Below are 18,925 nucleotides of genomic sequence, written 5' to 3'. Positions count from 1 at the left end.
TCACAGGAAAAGTTTTACGGCAGTCAGATAAGGACTACTTCAAGCAAGATTTCAGGGTTGGAAAAAATCTGTTTCATAGAATGAAACTTTATACTGGGACAAAAACAACACTGAATAAGAGATGCTACTCTTCAATTCCTTTATTAAATGATTATTTAGAATACCAGTATTTTTTTTAACAGTTAAATGTAGTAAGTCTGCAATTATGAGGGTAACACGCAAAATTTAGCTAACTAGGACAGAAATAGGGGCAAAATAATTTATTTTTGCTTGTCTGAGTATGTACCACAATCTCAGAGTCACCTAAAAAATTCCTTCTAGTATTTCTTACTGTATGTCAGCTGTAACAAAACTTGGTGTCACCATTTTAAACAATACACATTTTCCTTAAAAATAAAATCTCTAAAGCTCAGTCATCTTCTGTAACCTCAGACAGAAATTCAAAAGAAGATGTCAGGTCCAGATGTACACACATATTTTTCTTTAATAAAAGAGAGCTAATTTGAAGAAAATATTCTTTTTAGTACTGTCAGATGCACTTTTACCTTATAACTACCCAAAAGTCATCACTTCCTAGATCAAAACAGAAGCAGCAATTTTCTATTTAGATATCACTCTGGACAAAGATTATTTAAAAACGGATAAGGTTTTCAGTTATGGTAAGTGGAGATCTCACCCCCACATGAGCAGGTTTAGTTCATATTATTCTTGTATGATTTTATTCCATCTTCATGAGCTATATCTGAGTAGCTTCATGCCACTAAACTTTTGAAGGTAAATTTGTGAAGCAAGTCTGAATTTTCTCCTTTCTACTGTTCATTTACCTTTCTTATCAAATAGAAAAAAAATTAAGTTCCATACTGTTGTTAAACAGTATCATTTTTCCCCTTTATGAATATCTGAACAGGGTAAAAGCATAACTAAATAACTGTACTTATTTTGTATAGTTCCTTTGTAATTAATATTTTAGGAAAACAGTTTTAAATCTGCACAATTTTTAAATAGTTATTATGTCCTTGGAGTCTTACTGCTCCATCATTACAGCCCTAAAACTCCTCAAGATTCATCTAAACTTGTCAATAATGACAAAAAAGTCAATGGGATACTATTTTCAAAATTCTATTTGAAAGACAACTGTGGCAGAAATAAGACTCTACTGATAACACATTTCACATTGTTTGGCATCACCATTTGATAAACGAACTCCAATTTCACCTATGCTTAAATGGGAAAGTTTTACTGGAACATAGGAATGAAAACACTGATTTAGCAGAATACTACTCACCAATAATACCTAAGTCTTCAAAGTGAGAATGTAGCTATGGATACTGTTGCATCCGATAAGAACAATATACAGGTGACAGAAGAATTCCCTACAAGCTATACTGAATGGCTTAAATAAGATTTGAAGTTTCAAAACATTTTAAGACATTGTACTTTGGACATTTCTCCGTATTTGAGAGCTGACAACTCAACAAACTAGAAGAAATGTTAAAATCTGGCTAAGAATGAGTCCAAGAGTAGCTGAAGACACTTCAGGAACAAGGCAAGTCTTACATACCCCAAAATAAGGGGACAGGGGGGAAAAAGGTAGAAAGCACATTCAGCTGACAAGATCATCACCTCTTCTGGAGCCTCTTTAATATCTTAGCTTCCTAAGCCTTGACTTTCCTGGCTGTTGCAGATTTTTATTTTGCTCCATAAATTAATTACTTTTCATGCTTTTAATTAAAAAAATAACAACCTGATCCCAATGAAGCTAGCAAGGTAGGAAAGGTACAGGGTACAAAAGAAGTCAAGAAAAACATTGCAAATGCTAAGCTAGAAGAAATGAAGAAGGTAATTATAGATTTTGCAGGCCCAAAGCTTAATTAATCAGTGTGCATCAATCACCTTCATGTACTTTGTCTTCTTTGTAACAGATGTCTAAATAACAATTTGGTATTTTAATTAAGCAAAGCTCTACAAAAGTTTCATTTACAGGAAGAATTTTTTTTCATGCATTAAAATGGAATTTCACAAATGGAACATAACAGTTGTAGCAATTGAGTTCCTTCTCCCCAAAATACTTAAAATTTTATCAGCTTCTTCAAGACACTACAAAGGAAATACTTTAATGCTATCCGTTTCACATAAACTAATCCTGCTACAAACATTTACAAAGTCAGGCAATTCATGCTCACCGTTATGCAATTCTCCTGTAACAGTGCCTTCACCCTGTGGGCTTCCATCCTGATCTCTCCATTTCCAATCAATTCCTCTAATTACACGAGCTCCTGGAACCATATATTTCAACACCTGAGAACGGACTAGACGTCGCTGCCTTCGCAGATTTGCTTCAGCTTCTTTAGCAGCTTTTCCTACAAGAAATGTAAATTGAAATGGAAAGACTTTAAAGTATTGAATGGGGAATAATTTTGATCTTGTTTCTAAGCAAGTTCCACTGCAAAAGTTAACCTGCTTTTTCACACTGATTTTTATATTTTAAGTTCACTAGCATCTGAAGAGAACAAATAGGATGTACGCATTCTTTTTCTTACCCAGCTGATCTTCACATACTCCATTCACAGTGCCATAAAGTTCAAATCCAGACAGGGAGAGGTAGTGTGTTTGCCCACTGGCATTCTTTCCCATCTGCTTTATTCTAACATGTCTCCAACCTTGTTTCTCATCTTTTGGAGGATCTAAAGGCCATGTTGCTGTAGACCTTTAAATTTATTAGGAAGGGGGGCATGGGTGGGGGACAAAAAAAAAAAAAAAAAAAAAAAAAAAAAAAAGGCAAAACCAAAAACCTTAGTACCAAAGCAAACAAAACCATAATGCTGATCAAGTATGGATAAAATCAGAAAACTGCCAAGACCACAGGATAGATAAAACCTGTTATCACTAGGGACAAACTCTGGATAAGTGCTGGTGTTACTGTTTTCTAAAAAAAAAACCAAACAAAAAAAAACAAAAAAACCCCCAACAAACACAAAAAAACCAAACAAAAAACCCCAAATACATTATCTACAATGATGGAAAAGCACAAATGTATGTGAACCATACAGAGAACTTATGAATCATTTGTTTTCCAGCCCATCCTTGATAATTTATTTAGATCACCTACCATTTCTTCATATAGTTATATTATTACACCTAGTACACATTAAATATTAGTACACATTAAAACAGTCTACAGCCAAGTACCTTTTCAACTGAGCTCAGTTTTATAAAAAGTGATAAAACACACTGACATACCCTGGTTCGTTGAGACTACAGTCATCAACATGAGTATACAAAGTAGTCCAGTTCTGTCCATCCTTAGATACCTGGAAAACCCAATTTCTGAGAGCAGATCGTCCATAACCTCGAGCATGGCGTAACGTGTAAGCTGATGGTATAACCCAAAGGCCAAGATCTATGGCAAACCAAGCATTCTTATCATCGTTAGTATGACAATTGAGAGCTGAACTGTCACGGCTTAGGATGTCTTCTAAACGGCCATAAGGCAGATTTCTTCCTTCTGAGGATGTAACCACTACTAACCCATAGGCTGCTGGATTTACCCACTCATATGCAGTTCTATATTAAAAAGAGAAATGTACTGTTCAATTATTACTTACATTAAAAAAGAACAGGCATCACTAACATTTGACATTTACTGTGAATTGTATATTACAGCTGAGTTTATTACAAAACAAAATGATTAATAAAAGTTTAGATAATTAGATAACTTCAGAGGTGTTCTAAATATCACTGTACTACAGTAGTTTAAAAAACAAACCAGCCAAATAAAAAACCCACAAACAAACAAGAAACCCACCACCCAAACCCCAACAAAACCTAAGAAAACCACAGCAAACAAAAATAAAGACCCAAACTTCCCCACCCCTTCATTTCTTAGGTAAGCATACAACCAATTCTCAACACAACTTCACAGACTCATATTATTCTATTAAAGTAAAATGAAATATAATTCTATTGATCAACAGGAAAAGCAGATACCTCCTACCCCTAAAAAAATTATAACAGATTTCATTGTTACTTCTCTCTCCCCACCCCGCCCCATGGATCACAGTTTATTGTCTGACTTCAAAATATTCAGCTTTGAGAAAACTCACTTTGCATTTGTCCCAATCCAGTAAATAATTCCATTTTCATCAAAATCATGCTGATGCCTGAACACAAATGTTTGACCTTCACGTAATTTTCGTACAAAAACAAATGAAGCCCTATCAAAGTCGTACCATTGCTTTGCTACCTACATATGAATGAAAAGAAATCAAGTATTAGAGATGCAGAACGCAACCATTCCTCATGAACCCTCTGTGGTATGTTGCTCACCATTTTCAGGAGATACTGTTCTAGAGATTCAACAGTTGCCAATGGCTCCATCTTTAGCATTCTACCAGTTCGATCTATTAAAGATGTCTCCCCTGAGGCACGTTCCAAACGAAACCTCAAGCGCCTCGTTAATATCTGAAAGAGTAGCCAAACATTAATAGAGGCTTTTCTGCTTAGGTTTCATAATTCTAAGAAAAGCAGTATATTTCACTACAGCAGTTTTAGTGGTGTATCAAGTATTTTTGTTGTGCAACTTAAACTATATTCTAATTTAATGCTTTAAAAAGAAATTCCCTAGTACTCCATTTTTTCAATTAACCAAACAATTCTTTAGTATGACAGTCACTGTATAAGTCAATTACACATTCAAGCTAATATTTCCTCTTTTCATGTGTTTTCATACCTTTTATTTCCAACTCTTGTAGACTAGCAACTACAATAATATAAGAACTGAAAATGTTTTTCAAAGTATTCAATAGCAGCAGTGTTTCTGCAACTTTCTGCAACTATTTTCTAATAATTTAGCTTCAAAACAGAAGTATTCACACTTCACTGCCATCTTGAAAACTCCTGAAATGTGCTTTCAAACAGAGAAAAGCAAGTTTCCAAACAAACTAAAGAAAAACAAGTAATATTTTTAGCCAAATTGCAGCCTTCCTTTATAAGAAGCTGCTGATCCTGCAGGTGTTGTGTATTACCAAATGAACACACAGCCCTAGAAGGGACCCTTTTAACTACTACAGCCCATCCCTAGACATCACAAATAAACATGTCTTATAATTGTCTTCAACAAAATGCTCATTCCAGTAGTACAGATACTTACTAAGGGGCATATTCCCATATAAAGAGACCAATACTTGAAGACAAAAGAAGAACACACACATTATCTCTTCAGCAAAATTTACTTTCACTTCACAGTGTAAAAGTGACAGTAGATGAACACCCATTTAGGTTAAGTGTTAGAGGAAATAAATGCCAAAAAGTTTGTTGCTCTTTATCCAATTCTATCCACTTCTACAAGAATATGCTTCATACAGACTTAACATGTGCAACTTTTCCTGAAATTCACATGTAACATTCAGTTGTTTATCACTCAGTACAATATATTGCTATCACTGTACATTTACCTGAAGATTATATGTAGAACCTGGTGTATCATACAAGTGGAGAGGTAGACGTTCGATAGATTCTAACACCGCTATCAATTTCCGAATTAATGCAACTGCTGGACGACTGTGAAAGTGAACAGTTACTATGTTAGCACACAGCAAAGAATAAAATTCTACAGCATCTCAGAAAACAGTACCCAGCTGTAGCAAATATCTTGGCACGCTATTTCTACTGATATTATCTATTCCAGTCACATGATTACAGCACAGTAAGAAAAATACTAATCTGCACAGTGATGAACATAAATCACCTTTATATTCATCAACAGATATACATTCAGTATGGTTGACTCTTACAGATAGAAGAAATTCAGTAAAATTTTCAATTGCTACTTCAATAGCAGATGCTGGCTTTTAAGACCAATTTTCTATTCCAGAGAAAGACAAATTGAAATGGAAAGAACAGTTCCTTTGTCTTTAAATTATTTTAAAGATACCATACTGCTTCACAGATGCAATGGCTTTTTTGGTTTGGTTTTGGTTTTACCTTTCATCGTCTTCATTTTCACTGAATGCTGTTTTGAAAACGTTTATTCTCTCTACCAGTTGACTACAGTCTTGCTTCACATCTAAATCGACATTCTAAGAGAGGAAAAAAACAACTTTACTTGTAATAGAAAGCAATATATTCATTCTTAATACTGGCAAAAAGATCTGTTCAGTCTCACTGAATTTCCTATTTAAAATCTGTATGTGAAAAGCTAAATTATACCAGCCATTAGAACTGACCGCTGTTGATTTAAAGATTTTTAATGGCTTATTCAAACTGAAGTCACCTATTGTGATAGCATATATTCAACAGGTAGACCACTGAATGGAGCAAGTCTGCCTGATTTTCAACAAGACAGGAAAAAGCCACATTTATAATAGGTTTTTTTTAAATTAAGGCACATACCAACTTCATTTTTTAGAAAGTTTTTTTTCAGAGACTTATGTTCTACAAACTCACATTATTTAAAACTGTAAGCAATGACTGAACTAAGCCACTACTGCACATTTCATATGGAGAAATAGTATTCTCATCCTTCAATAGTACAATTAAGTTCTCCAGAGCAGTCTTCATTAAATCTCTCCAAGTATTTTCTCCCTCAATACACTGGAAGACAAAAAGACAATTATGGTGAAACAAGGTAAGTTTTTCCACTTGCTTCATTTAAAAAATGGTGAAACAAGGTAACAGTTTTTCCACTTGCTTAATTTCAAAAATAACATCCCAGTAAAGTGCATAACTAGGAATTACACACATTAAAAAACCCCACATTTCAGACAGACTTATTGTGACTTTCCTTTACATCATGACATACTAGTCTGAACATTATGTAATTTCCACTGACATCACACATTATAAATTAAAGGAGATACGCTTACCTGTCTGTTTGTATGAAGCTCCCACGCAGACTCTAACTGTGTTGCTATGTTCCTCAGTGTTACAACTACTCCTCGAGGCATGCTTTCAACAGCTTTAAAATGATCATCATATAAATCTCTCGCCATAGTGCGTACCTACAAATGGATTTTGATAATCAGAAGTCATACCTTACTGTAATGAGACTATTATTATTCTGCAAGACACTAGAAACTTGGTCATCTTTTTTAAAGAAGTCCATGACAGACACAAACAAGTAGGGAAGAACCAAAACCTATCATACACCATGAAATGCAGAAGTTGTGAAAGGATAAAAGTACAGGAGAAATAAATAGAAATACACAGAATTTTATTGACACTTACAGAAACTAAGCTTACCATCATATATTAAATTACAGCACAAAGGTAGGAGAAAAGACAGGACTTTCAATCTGTAAATCTGTTTCTTTAGAACTGTATCATGGATCTGGTAGTCTTTTCAGAGGTAAGATTAAGGGGGGGTTATATGGTTTCTGAATGCTCTATTCACTTTCCTTAAACCAACCCACACAAAAAGTCCTTATGTGATCTTATACTAAGAATCTACAAAGTATGGATCACACAAGATACAGATTTGATAAAATAAGTTCTTATTAAACAACATCTTGCTTATAAGAAATTTCCCCAAAAATCTTTCCTCTTCATCTTCATCACTTGTCCTACAATAATACGTTTCACAAGCTCCAGAGCTACACAGTGCAATCCCAGGTATGAAAGAGCATTGCCTTCCTTTTATCATTCCACCCATCCTCATTCACACAGTATTTTAATTTTCAATTTAGTGTCACTCAGATACAAGCGTCCTTATATACTGCAGATTTTTGGTACATAATGTATCAGCTGCACTGTTAGAAACTGCAAGAGAGGTCAAGACTGAAGATTAGCTTGACCCCTTGGCATCACCTGGCCACAGAACATACTGTTATTTTGTGGTTTTTGTAAAAAGCTTAATACTTGATTTCTTAGTTCCTCTTTCTTTCCCTCAGTTTGAGAAAGAATTCTAGAGAAGTTTAAAATGAGGGCATTAACACATTTTGCTTCACTACCACAACTCTTACAATTCAGACTGTTCACTTCCATCTCCCTATCTGCCTAAAATTAGTATCTGAATGTAGTGAATAGAAGTAACATATGCCTCTGATACAACTGTAGTATTGATCATAACACCTTTTCTTTTTCCATTATTAAAAAAAAAAAAGAAATACCTACAGAATTATATAAATATAGGTCAGGACAATTGGATTTCCTTACATTTTTAAAGAAAATTAATCTTCCTCTAGAAGAGCTCAGAGTTTACTAAGACTGTTGGATAAAAGCACCTGCAGAAATGCTTTGTTGTGAGTGAAGTTTTCTCCTTCAAGCTTAGCATAAAATTGTGTCTGGTTGAAATCAGAAGATTTTAATCCTCTAAGAGGAAGCTACAACTCCAAAAGCATGTTATAAAATGAAACAAACTCAATTAAATTTTAAGTATAAAATACACAGATGCTAACCAACCTTTTGCTTTGTCTTCTCCAGTTTAGATTTCAGCTTTCTTCCTCTTTTGCCTGTCCAGCCAGTCACAAATTCTGACCCTGCAACATGTTTTTAGAAAAGTCACAATTTTTCACAGGTATGAAAAGCATCAAACAGAAAACTACCTCACATACACTTGCTCCTACCTGCACATAACACATACCTACATACTTACCCAAAGAGGTTTCAGCTGTAAACGAATGCTTTGTTCCTCTGTTAGATTCAAACACAAAGCCTGGCAGATCTTCTTTCAGTATTGTAGCTTGCTGACCATCAGAATTGTGAATAGCTATTTCTCCTTCTTTTAAACATGTGAGTGACCAGTTTCCTACAGTAAGTTTAGTTGGCCCTGGTGCTGATAAAATTGGCTGGCTTGTAGTAGATGGTTTTACTTGGCTTCGAGCTCTTTGCAACTTCTCAAGGAACTCACTCCTACTTTCTATTTAAAAAGAAACAAAACATTTTTTTTTTCTTCCAACAATTGATTCCAACCATCATGCATATCAAACAATTTTTTTTCCAAGAGCAAAACAACTGAGTGCATTCAATGCAAAATTAAGTTTGAAATTAAGGGTCTTAATGCGTTCTACATTTTTTCCCAGTATATTTCTGTACTTCAACAGTGATTTATTCCACGATTGCATCAAAGTGGACAATGCAACTCTTTCTGAATGGTCCTAATGACAGATGTATTAATTCATCTTTACAATCATAATAGGAAGATCAAAGAAATCCAGGATAAACTTTTGGTCTCGCAAAAATAATTTATCTCATGATGGCCAGCATGAACTATTCTCAAAAGTGAGTTTTTAGAAATAGGAAATTAAATGAATCCTCCAACAGGAAAACAGCAATCAACTTCACAGCTTAAAGCAAGTGGAGAATAGATGTAGAAGCCATATAAAAACCAGAAAAAAATTCACAAAACTTTGCAGTCTGACAATTAACATGTACTAAAAGCAAATTTGAGCTGAGATAATAGCTATTTGATCAGATTAAGTGTCCCAAAGGCACCCCCAAAAATTTTTTTATCAGCTATACTGAAACTTTTATTCATCTCCTTTGTAGAACCTCTATGTTCACCTCAGAGAAAACAAGCAAGCCACAATTATGCTACTTAATACAGTGGCATTATGCTAATTCAAGTTATAATGCAGATTTCCTATTCCTTTTTTAGTAATTACAAAAATTTTAAGGATGTCTATGTGTCTGAGAAAAGCATTAAATAAATAAATAAAAATCTAATGGCACCACATGAGACTTGATTAAATGCTAGTATTTATATGGAGATATTTAATAGATGACAAACAGGATCATATCCTACTTTTAAGATATGTAGGTAATCTAGCCTGGAATTATCCTAACAACTATCTCAGTTTTAATTAAATTACATTTTGATACTGTAGTAATTACAAGGCTGCACACTACATTTGAAATTTTAATTAGCATAATTCCAGAAAATTTAATTAGTTAATAACTTTAAAAAGAAAATTTCCATATAAAATAAAAAATGGAAGTAACCTCATTAATGTAAAGATTACATCTCAACTTCAAAGTTAACTAGTATTCTCATCTTTCAGTGTACTGATTTGATACATACAACTTTTCTAGTCCATGCACTTGTAAAATTGCTGTTTTCCTTTTGCTGCAATGATTTATGCTCTAGGGTTTTAAAATTTGCCACTGTTATTGTTTTATAATACAAAAATAAATAATCTCTATGCAAAAATAATTCTGCACTTGAAGCATAGCAAAATTAAAATTCTGTTAATGAAACCTTTCCAAATTTCCATAATGACATTTTAAAAAATTTATTATATAGCATGTTGCACTGAAAGTGCGATGATTACACATGATTCAGAATAATTTCGGGTTCCCTTAGACAGAATTTTGAGACTCACTTGAAGTTTCAGAATTACCATTAAATTTCAATTTTTGCATTGAACTTTTATTTTTTCTAAAAATTAAAACAGAAGAAGTATTAAGGTAATGTGGAGAGGGGTGAGTACAGACCTTCCAAAAATGTCCATAGTATATATATTTCCCCCTCCTGCCCCAACTTTTATCATGCGACACACACTAACAAATTCCATTACTCAACCCTCTATATTCTTGCCAGTCGTAAATTTCCTAAAAAGTATACTGTGAGATTAATCAGTAATGGTTTAAGACAGCAGAACATATAGTATATTTCAGGACTTACACTATTCTGAGTCTATACTGTACTGTAATAATTTTAGTTAACAAATACTAGTTTCTTATCTCTTAAGTAAAAGAGGCTGCTGCATACTCTTAGAGCTAATGGTTAAAGTCCAGGCAAATTACACCGCAATGTCAGCACTCTTAGTAGATGTCTACTTGACAAAAAGTTGCAAGAAGCCTCATTTAATCCTAGTTTAGCTCTTTCCCTTCCATAATATCCTTGCTAGGTATCTTGTTCAAAAACTTGGGATTTATTCAATCTTTTAAAAAAAGACTAACTTGAAGAAACATATCTTCTTAAATTCTCAATCTGACTTTTTTTAAGTTCTCTTCACTCCAAATTCATCTGAGCCATCCCCATTCCACTCATCTTGTACAGAAATAGTAAAGTCTCATCTCCACGCCCACATCAGTTGGAAGGAAGAAAGCAGAATTGGCATCCAGGGGCTATGAGGATTTAAGAAACTAACCTCATGGATCATCTTAAAATTGTATCATATGATAAACAAGTATCTCAAAAAAGAAATTTTTTACTTTTTTAAGCTATTAGCCTTGTTAAAAAGGATGCAAGGATACATTTTATGACAAAAAAAAAAAAATATATCTAGAAGTGGTTTCCAGCTGTGTTATAATCTAGAAACACACTATATTACATTTTGTCTTCATGCCCCCAAATCAATGGATAAAGACATTAGCACTTCATTTCTATCCTGAATCATAATATGTTCTGTTATTTCAGTCAATGGCTTGTTGAAAACATAATAATATTGCAAAGCATTTTATGTCTGCACGTTCATAAATGCATGAACTGTTGCAAAAAAAACCCCAAAACAAACCAAAACCAAAAACAATAAAGGAGGGTTGTTTCTGCATCCAGAGCAAATTGTGTATTCTGTACAGGAAATTTAAACCACCTGTGCATCGCCAGCTCATACATAAGGTCTGTTCCCTTATCCTCTCTCCGACAAACAATTAAGACACTGTAATTTGTTTCCCAGTCTCGATGAGAAACTTTCCATTACTTTGTCTTCAAACACATGCAATTTCATTCTGCTAGCTAGAAGCAAACAACAAATCACCATTTCAACCTGCTTTTCCTGGGACGGCCACTACAAAGTGCTTTTAATGACTGGGGTGAAAAAATTAAGTATGCATGGAGAAGAATCAAAACAAAACGAAGTTAATACACTTTTACTGGCAAGATGTTTACTTAACACAAATCACCAAGGAAGTCAAGTTATGATCACATGCTATCTGATAAAAAGCATCACAATTAACTGACCACCTTCCACCTGTTTACATCCTTTACTATTTAGTAAGCCAATTCCTGCAAAACAAAATAGCTCCAATCAAATTATATAAACAAATATAACAGTCTCAAAACTTAACTCAAACTTGAGTTGTAAAAGAAGCTACCTGAACTATCGGATCCTCCTTCAGGGCTGCCACTGGAATACATTGTGGCCAGTTTTCCATCCAAAATAAATCTGAACCATCCATTACTACCATTAGATAGCTCCAGGGCTGCAGCATCGCTCCAGATATACAGGCAGTCCCTTCCCCTAATGATTGACCAGTCTCTCCAGTGATACGGTTTACCCTGTTGCAGTTCTTTAGCATCCTCCTGTGGTTCATCCTCCTGTAATAAGATTGTATTAAATAAACAAACAAACACACACACACCCAAAAAAAAACCACCAAAGCCAACAAAAAAACCAATACACAAAACACAGAAATTTAAAAAAGGCTTAAGGAGAAAAATAATTACTCAAGCCAGAAGTATAGGAACTATACTACTTCTGTCTGTAAAAAGTATGTTTAAAAGTATTCTTTAATAGAGTAAGATACTTCCAAGAAGTTTCCTTTCAGATATAGATTTATCTACTAAACAATAACAACAGCCTACTGACTGCGACATCCACCTCTGTTCAAAACTTCTACTGTGAGAAAGGAATCACAAAATAGTTGAGTTTGAGAAGGGACCTCTGGAGGCCATTGTCCTGGTTTTGGCTGGGATGGAATTAACTTTCTTTCTAGTAGCTGGTACAGTGTTATGTTTTGGATTCAGTATGAGAAGAATGTTGATAACACACTGATGTTTTCAGTTGTTGCTAAGTAAATATTAGTAATTTAGTCTAAGTCAAGGATTTTTCAGCTTCTCATGCCCAGCCAGCAAGAAGGCTGGAAGGGCACAAGTTAGGAGGGAATACAGCCAGGACAGCTGACCCAAACTGGCCAAAGGGGTATTTCATACCATGTGCATCATGTCTAGTACATAAACTGGGGCCTGGGGGCGGATTGCTGCTTGGGAACTAGCTGGGCATCGGTCAATGTGTGGTGAGCAACTGCATTGTGCATCACTTGTTCTGTATATTTAATAAATGTATTTCTTGTATTATTATTATTGTCATTTTATTATTGTTATTATTATCATTATTATTTTCTTCCTTTCTGTTCTATTAAACTGTTCTTATCTCGACCCATGAGTTTTACCTCCCTCCCCCCCCCCTTCGCTCCCCCACCCAGTGGGATGGGGGTGAAGTGAGTAAGCAGCTGCATGGTACTTAGTTCCTGGCTGGGCTTAAACCACAGCAGCCATCTAGCCCAAACCCCTGTTCAGGCAGGGCCACCTAGAGCCAGCTGCCTGGGAATGAGTCCAGATGGCTTTTTAATATCTAAACACTAAAACCCCCTGCCCAAACAACCCAAAACTCACAGTAAAAAAGCTTAACTATACTTAAGGCTTAACTATACTTAACTATACAGAAGTGGTCTGTTATCCATTCAGTTCATCTCAGTAGTCATTAATATGACTGTTGAAAATTGATAGATAACTTCAATATGCACTTATGTTTTCATTATGTAGAAAATTACTTCTACTGTTGTATTTTTAATATTCTATAACAATGTTTAAAACATCTGCAATTATTTGCTGCATGTACATCGAAAGAGATGCACTTTGCTCAGAAACGATTAATTTTGTTTAGCAGTCATTTTCAAAACACTGGACAAAACCAAGTGTCAATCAATTTGACCACAAGTAAGTATGAATAGGAAAACTCATCAGATAATATGTGCTAACAGAAAATGAAGTTACAGAAAACAACAACAGAAACACCTAAATCAAGTGGCATAAAATAAGCATTAATTCAATAACCTACCTAACTACCTTGCCCTGGACATTTTCATAACAGTAAAAGTTTTACTAGAAGTGTTGGTTTTACAGGAACAAATAAAGCTATCAATTCTCTACTTACCTTCTCAGGTTTAGACTCCTCTTCATTTTCATCATCAGATGATGGCCCCGCCAAAGTTGACACTTTACTAATTACACCAAGTCTAGCCAGTTGGTCTAGAAAAAGATCACCACCTTTATCCACCAAATCCCTTATGATTTGCAAGGCTAGCAAATGGCCATCATCATCATCCTGTAATACATTGGGATGTAAAGGAAATCATAAGTAAGATCTCTTAAAAATATCTTTACACGCTAAACGTCACACGTGGTCACGGATGCTATAAACACTTTAGGTTTAGTTATTAAAAAGTATGTGGAATCAATGAGCATAACTCCCTTTTTTGCACTGGTTTCATAAAAGGACAAGATTTTCTTTCTTCCTACCTCTTGATCAAGGACTGTAGCTGTTATCTCAACCAGTATCGTGGGCAGATTGTGGCCAGCATCAGAGTCACAAACCTCTTTCAGCAGCGCCTCAGAACAAAAATGTATCATTTTTCTAATGAGGGCAAGACTTGCTTTCCTTTAAGAGAGTTCATAGGGGAAGAAAAAAAAAGTTTCTTACAAAGATAAACCAAGCAGTAATCAAAGCAACATAAAACTTCAAGGTAACACTGCTTTTGCACTACATTTACGCATGCTTTGAAAACAAAAAAATTTTTACATGAGTTTCAGTTCTCATTATTGGAACCAAAACTGGTTATTGTTAATAAGTCCTAGATTATCCCTAAGAATAGTTCACCTACTGATCTTTTTTGATTCTACAGCACTATGAGTCTAATGTATTTTTCTCTCCTCAACCCTCCTCTGGGTAAACCTATTATACATTCTGTCTTTATCCACTCTTAGTGATGGCAATTCACTTCTGCACACTTCATCTTCCTCCCAGGCATCCAGCCTTCTGTTTCTGTCACATACTTCCCAGGTTTTGGCAAGATCCCTATATTTTGAAGTCTGAAATTACTATTAGATCATGCAGCTTTCCATATTAAGAACTACAATTAATTTCGGAGCCAATCACTTCTATACAGTTGAAGTGAATTTTTTATTTGACTCACTTTTAAAAATATGAATTACCTGATTCTCAAATGGAACTTTAAAATACAGAGAGCCACCTACTACTTTCCACATTCTGCAACAACAGTTAACCATGCACAGATTGTTAACGTAATTTCTTATTTCCTTCATTTAAAATGACCTAGATTAAACTTCCTATCACCAGCTCATGTAGAGTCTTTCTCCACTAGAGCAGTGTCTTTTCACCCGTCACAGTGCCTATAAACACCGGGAACACAAATAAAAGGTTGAGCAAACATTATATTTGTAGTGTAAAAGGCTGAGAGGTTAGTCAGATGCAATTTATCACAACCATTATGCCACTCACAGTATTCCTTTTTAAGTATTAAATTAGATTACATTCTTTAAATTCTCTCAGTAAGAGGCATCTTCTCCAGTTGATTAACACTTAGAAGTTTTCTAAAACCTTCTAAAATAGCTTTTTCCAGTCTTTCCAATTTTCCAATGAATGTATCTTGATACCACTTCATTGTTTCCCTCCTAAATTAGTACTTTCATTATAGTGGCTACAAACAGCTGTAACCAAATACACAGTATACACAGTCTATACATGGTACTGCATGAACATAGTATTCTTTCATGCTACTAAAGTCAAGTGTATGCTTCTCTCTCCCACTTCTGATTAACTAACCATGTTTTCAAAGACACCACTTCCCCCAAAAGGAAAAAAATGTTAAGTAAAAATCAAACCACCACTTCTATTCAAATAGAAATATGTTTACGTGTCACTTGCCTTAAAATTTAGATGTCATAATTTTTAATGAAAAAAAATCCACCTCGGCTTTTTTAACAGAGTGTGTTAAGAAATTCAAAATATGCAGGGAAATTGTCTACCATGACAATATTACCTTATTGAAGGCAACATGGTTTGTTGAAATGTTTGTGCAAACACAGGCAATAGTCTTTTCAAGTATATGGGTGCCATTTCTGGATCTCCTTTGGGTTCATTACATTCTTCCTCATCCTTGTTTGCATCTTTCTTTTTCTTCTCATCTCCTTTGTTAACAGGACACATCCAGTCCCCTGGAAAATATTTTTTTCCCCAACATGTTCAATGGCAAAAACCTACCAACTAACCAAAAAACCCCTTCAAATAAATAAAGAGTTTTCTTTAATAATATCTAAATACCTGAACAGGAATATGCATTCCTAAAAATATAAAATTTACATATGCAAGACTTCTTGAAGAAAACTGTTTGATAACACGTACTACCAAAGACCGCTCACAGGAGAAGCTCAAAGTCCTTAAAGTGAACTAAATATGAACACATAACCACCTGTGGCTCTAGCACTACAAAAGTCTCATGAACAGATAAAGCGCAGCTCCCATGTAGAAAGAAAGGATACCAGAGAAGCTACCAAGGCTGACATCCTCTGAACCCATAGCAAAATCCCAGTCTAGCCCCATTCCGCAGCTGAAGAGCAGGACCACTGGCACTGCTCATGCTCAGTCAGCAGTTTCTTCAGTAATCCCCATCCCTTAAGAACGTCTAAAATACTAAGGTTTTCATATGTACTTTGCAGGTTAAGGAAGGTTGGCCACAAAATATTATTTTTTTAAAAATGAATCTTAATAGAGTAAAATTCTAATTGAATTACTAAACATATGTAAGCATTTCTACCAGAAAGGGTATGGAATTAAAAACTGTACTCACCTGGAGACTGAAGAATAGCTACTACTTCACTGTGCCCCCTTTCACGAGCTTTGTCTAAAGGAGTTTTCCCATCTTCATCTCTCAAATCAGGGTTTGCACCATGTCGTAAGAGAGTCTGAGAACAAATGATTTTAAATATGAAAAAAACATTGTTTCCTTCTTCCGAAGTAGTAAACATGTTTTTCATACATCTTCCCTAAACTTTTCTCATGCTTGTAAGCAAAGTTAGAACATTATGTGCTTTTTCTATCTATAGAGCTAATATAAAACTACTTTTATTCATATTACTGCCCTATCATAATAAAAAATTTGTATTTTGATAAAACACTGTAAAGAATATGTAAATGCTTCACAGTGCACATGTTAAACTTATTGCATCAAAGACATTTTCTACAGAACAAGGCAAAAAGTCAGTATGTAATGCTTTCTGTCAGTTTAAAACATACCTTTGCTACCTGAGGTCTTCCAAAACATGCTGCATAATGTAATGAGGATGACCTCTGACCTCTGTTAACATCAGCACCCCTTTCACAGAGAAATTCTACCTGTTAAACAAGAAAAAGGAAACTAGTTTTTTTCATCTTTCTTTACATAAATAACGTACGTTTTTAAGATTCTATAAAACTAACTTACCATTTCCTGAGTTCCAAAAGCTGAGGCCCAGTTTAAAAGAGTTTGTCCTACATCATCCATAAAATTTACTTCAAAAGCTGAAAGATACAATTAAATAAAATAGTTAAAGCTCCGAGAATTATGAATTAAACTTCATCAGTGGTCTTTAAATGAACGGTAGGTCTTAAAAAAAATTAAGCATCCCAAATAATTCTAGGGAAGCATTTATGCCCTTAATTGCAATTAAAAAAAAAGTAGCCACAGAGGAATTATTACTAGCAAGACCTGTCGTGTATTTAACAAAATAAGTGAACATGTATATAAAGATTTTCAAGGTACTACCCAAGCATTTGTTAAGACACCATAGATTATAAAAAGATACTTTATTTATCAAATTTTATTTTTCAGAGCATTTTTGCTTACCTCCTGTGTCAATAGCATCTATTAGTGCATCAGTATCCTTACTGCGGATGCAATCTATCAGCTGCCGGTGAGAACGTTCCCCAGAACTATCCAGTCTTCGCAATCCTGGGATTCTGCCTGTAGATCCAGCACTGGATTTTGGCAGGGCTTTTCTCCCTTCGAATAGTAGCACCAAAAGAAGATCTACTAACCGCATGGTATCCAGTACACATCTCTCATCACCCTGCAACGCACTTTCTATAGAATCTGGAAGTTCAGATCTTAGGAGATCCTGGAAATAATTAAAAGTCTGAACAATAAAAAATATACAGGGCTTTAGAAAATACTATCAGAATTGGGTTTCATTTCCATATGAAATGTTTCCTTTTTACCCCTCTTCATAAATAATCTATGTGCATGTATATATATAAAAATAAAATCTATAAACCTGTACATCTATATATAAAATAGAAACACAAATCTTGCATATATTAAAGTACACAAAGGGAAAAACCCTATGAGAACAAAAGGTGCAGCATAAAAGTATTTCTTACATGTGTTACTACTGGAGAGCCTCTACACAGGGTTGACAACAGGCTTACAATAGTTGACACCTGATTACTTAATTTAGAGTCTGCAGCTGTAGATGGTGCTCCAGTGCTACTCCGTCCGGGTTTGCAAGCTGAAGATGGTCCTGATGCTGTCCCACCAGCAGCTGCCATGCGAGATAACAACTCCTCCGTTAATCCATGCTTAGCTAAAGGGGCTGGGTCAACTCCACGCCGTGTGAATCTGTCAGCTAATGAAGCAAAGCATCTCAGAGCTCCATCTGAAACCTAAGAAAGAAATGCAAGAGAAATGATGAAAAATCTGTTACTTAACATGAGAAGATGCTAACATGATATTCACAAGAATACAGGACACATAAAAGAAGCCAATTTCCCCAGGAACCCTTCAAAGTCACTGAATGGAGAAGACAGGCTTTTTAAGCCAGAAACTCTGAGTCAGAACCCAACAGTGCTCTGAACTGCTCACTGAAGGATTAAAAAAAAAAACAAACAACAACAAACAACAATAACAACAACAACAAAAAACAACAACAACAACAAAAAACCACCACAACATACCAACCCACAGCTTGGTATTGAAACATGGACCACTTAACCTTCTGGTTGTTCTGATGTTAGAAACTGTTAAAGCAGCTTCTAATAATAAAACTTTAAAAAAAAACACAAAAAAACCACAAAAAAAAACCCAAAATACCAAGAAAATGCACGATGAGGTTTTACTTCCTTTCACACATTTAATGAATTTCAAATTTGTT

General features: G+C 34.8%; 1 protein-coding gene across 8 annotated transcripts in view; it reads right to left on the bottom strand.

Annotated features, from left to right (window-relative positions):
• The window catches only part of HECTD1 (HECT domain E3 ubiquitin protein ligase 1), a 65,389-nt gene that overhangs the window by 22,579 nt on the left and 23,885 nt on the right, over positions 1-18,925 (bottom strand). For 3 of the 8 annotated variants that reach the window (XM_049825144.1, XM_049825151.1, XM_049825149.1), the window contains exons 5-24: positions 18,156-18,437; positions 17,623-17,911; positions 17,221-17,297; positions 17,034-17,132; positions 16,588-16,702; positions 15,781-15,955; positions 14,240-14,378; positions 13,875-14,045; positions 12,034-12,256; positions 8,579-8,854; positions 8,398-8,474; positions 6,864-6,998; positions 6,445-6,591; positions 5,983-6,077; positions 5,454-5,559; positions 4,327-4,461; positions 4,104-4,243; positions 3,241-3,564; positions 2,541-2,707; positions 2,184-2,360 (exon numbers count right to left, since the gene is read on the bottom strand). In XM_049825144.1, coding sequence (XP_049681101.1) covers positions 2,184-2,360; positions 2,541-2,707; positions 3,241-3,564; positions 4,104-4,243; positions 4,327-4,461; positions 5,454-5,559; positions 5,983-6,077; positions 6,445-6,591; positions 6,864-6,998; positions 8,398-8,474; positions 8,579-8,854; positions 12,034-12,256; positions 13,875-14,045; positions 14,240-14,378; positions 15,781-15,955; positions 16,588-16,702; positions 17,034-17,132; positions 17,221-17,297; positions 17,623-17,911; positions 18,156-18,437 — 3,349 coding nt within the window. The remainder of the gene's footprint in view (positions 1-2,183; positions 2,361-2,540; positions 2,708-3,240; positions 3,565-4,103; positions 4,244-4,326; positions 4,462-5,453; positions 5,560-5,982; positions 6,078-6,444; positions 6,592-6,863; positions 6,999-8,397; positions 8,475-8,578; positions 8,855-12,033; positions 12,257-13,874; positions 14,046-14,239; positions 14,379-15,780; positions 15,956-16,587; positions 16,703-17,033; positions 17,133-17,220; positions 17,298-17,622; positions 17,912-18,155; positions 18,438-18,925) is intronic. The other 5 variants (XM_049825145.1, XM_049825150.1, XM_049825147.1 and 2 more) reach the window with 3 other exon arrangements.

Source organism: Accipiter gentilis, chromosome 22 (assembly GCF_929443795.1).
Source record: "Accipiter gentilis chromosome 22, bAccGen1.1, whole genome shotgun sequence".
NCBI classification, from domain to species: domain Eukaryota; kingdom Metazoa; phylum Chordata; class Aves; order Accipitriformes; family Accipitridae; genus Astur; species Astur gentilis.
Note: the sequence above shows the minus strand (reverse complement) of the source record. Positions and strands in the feature narration are given on the sequence as shown.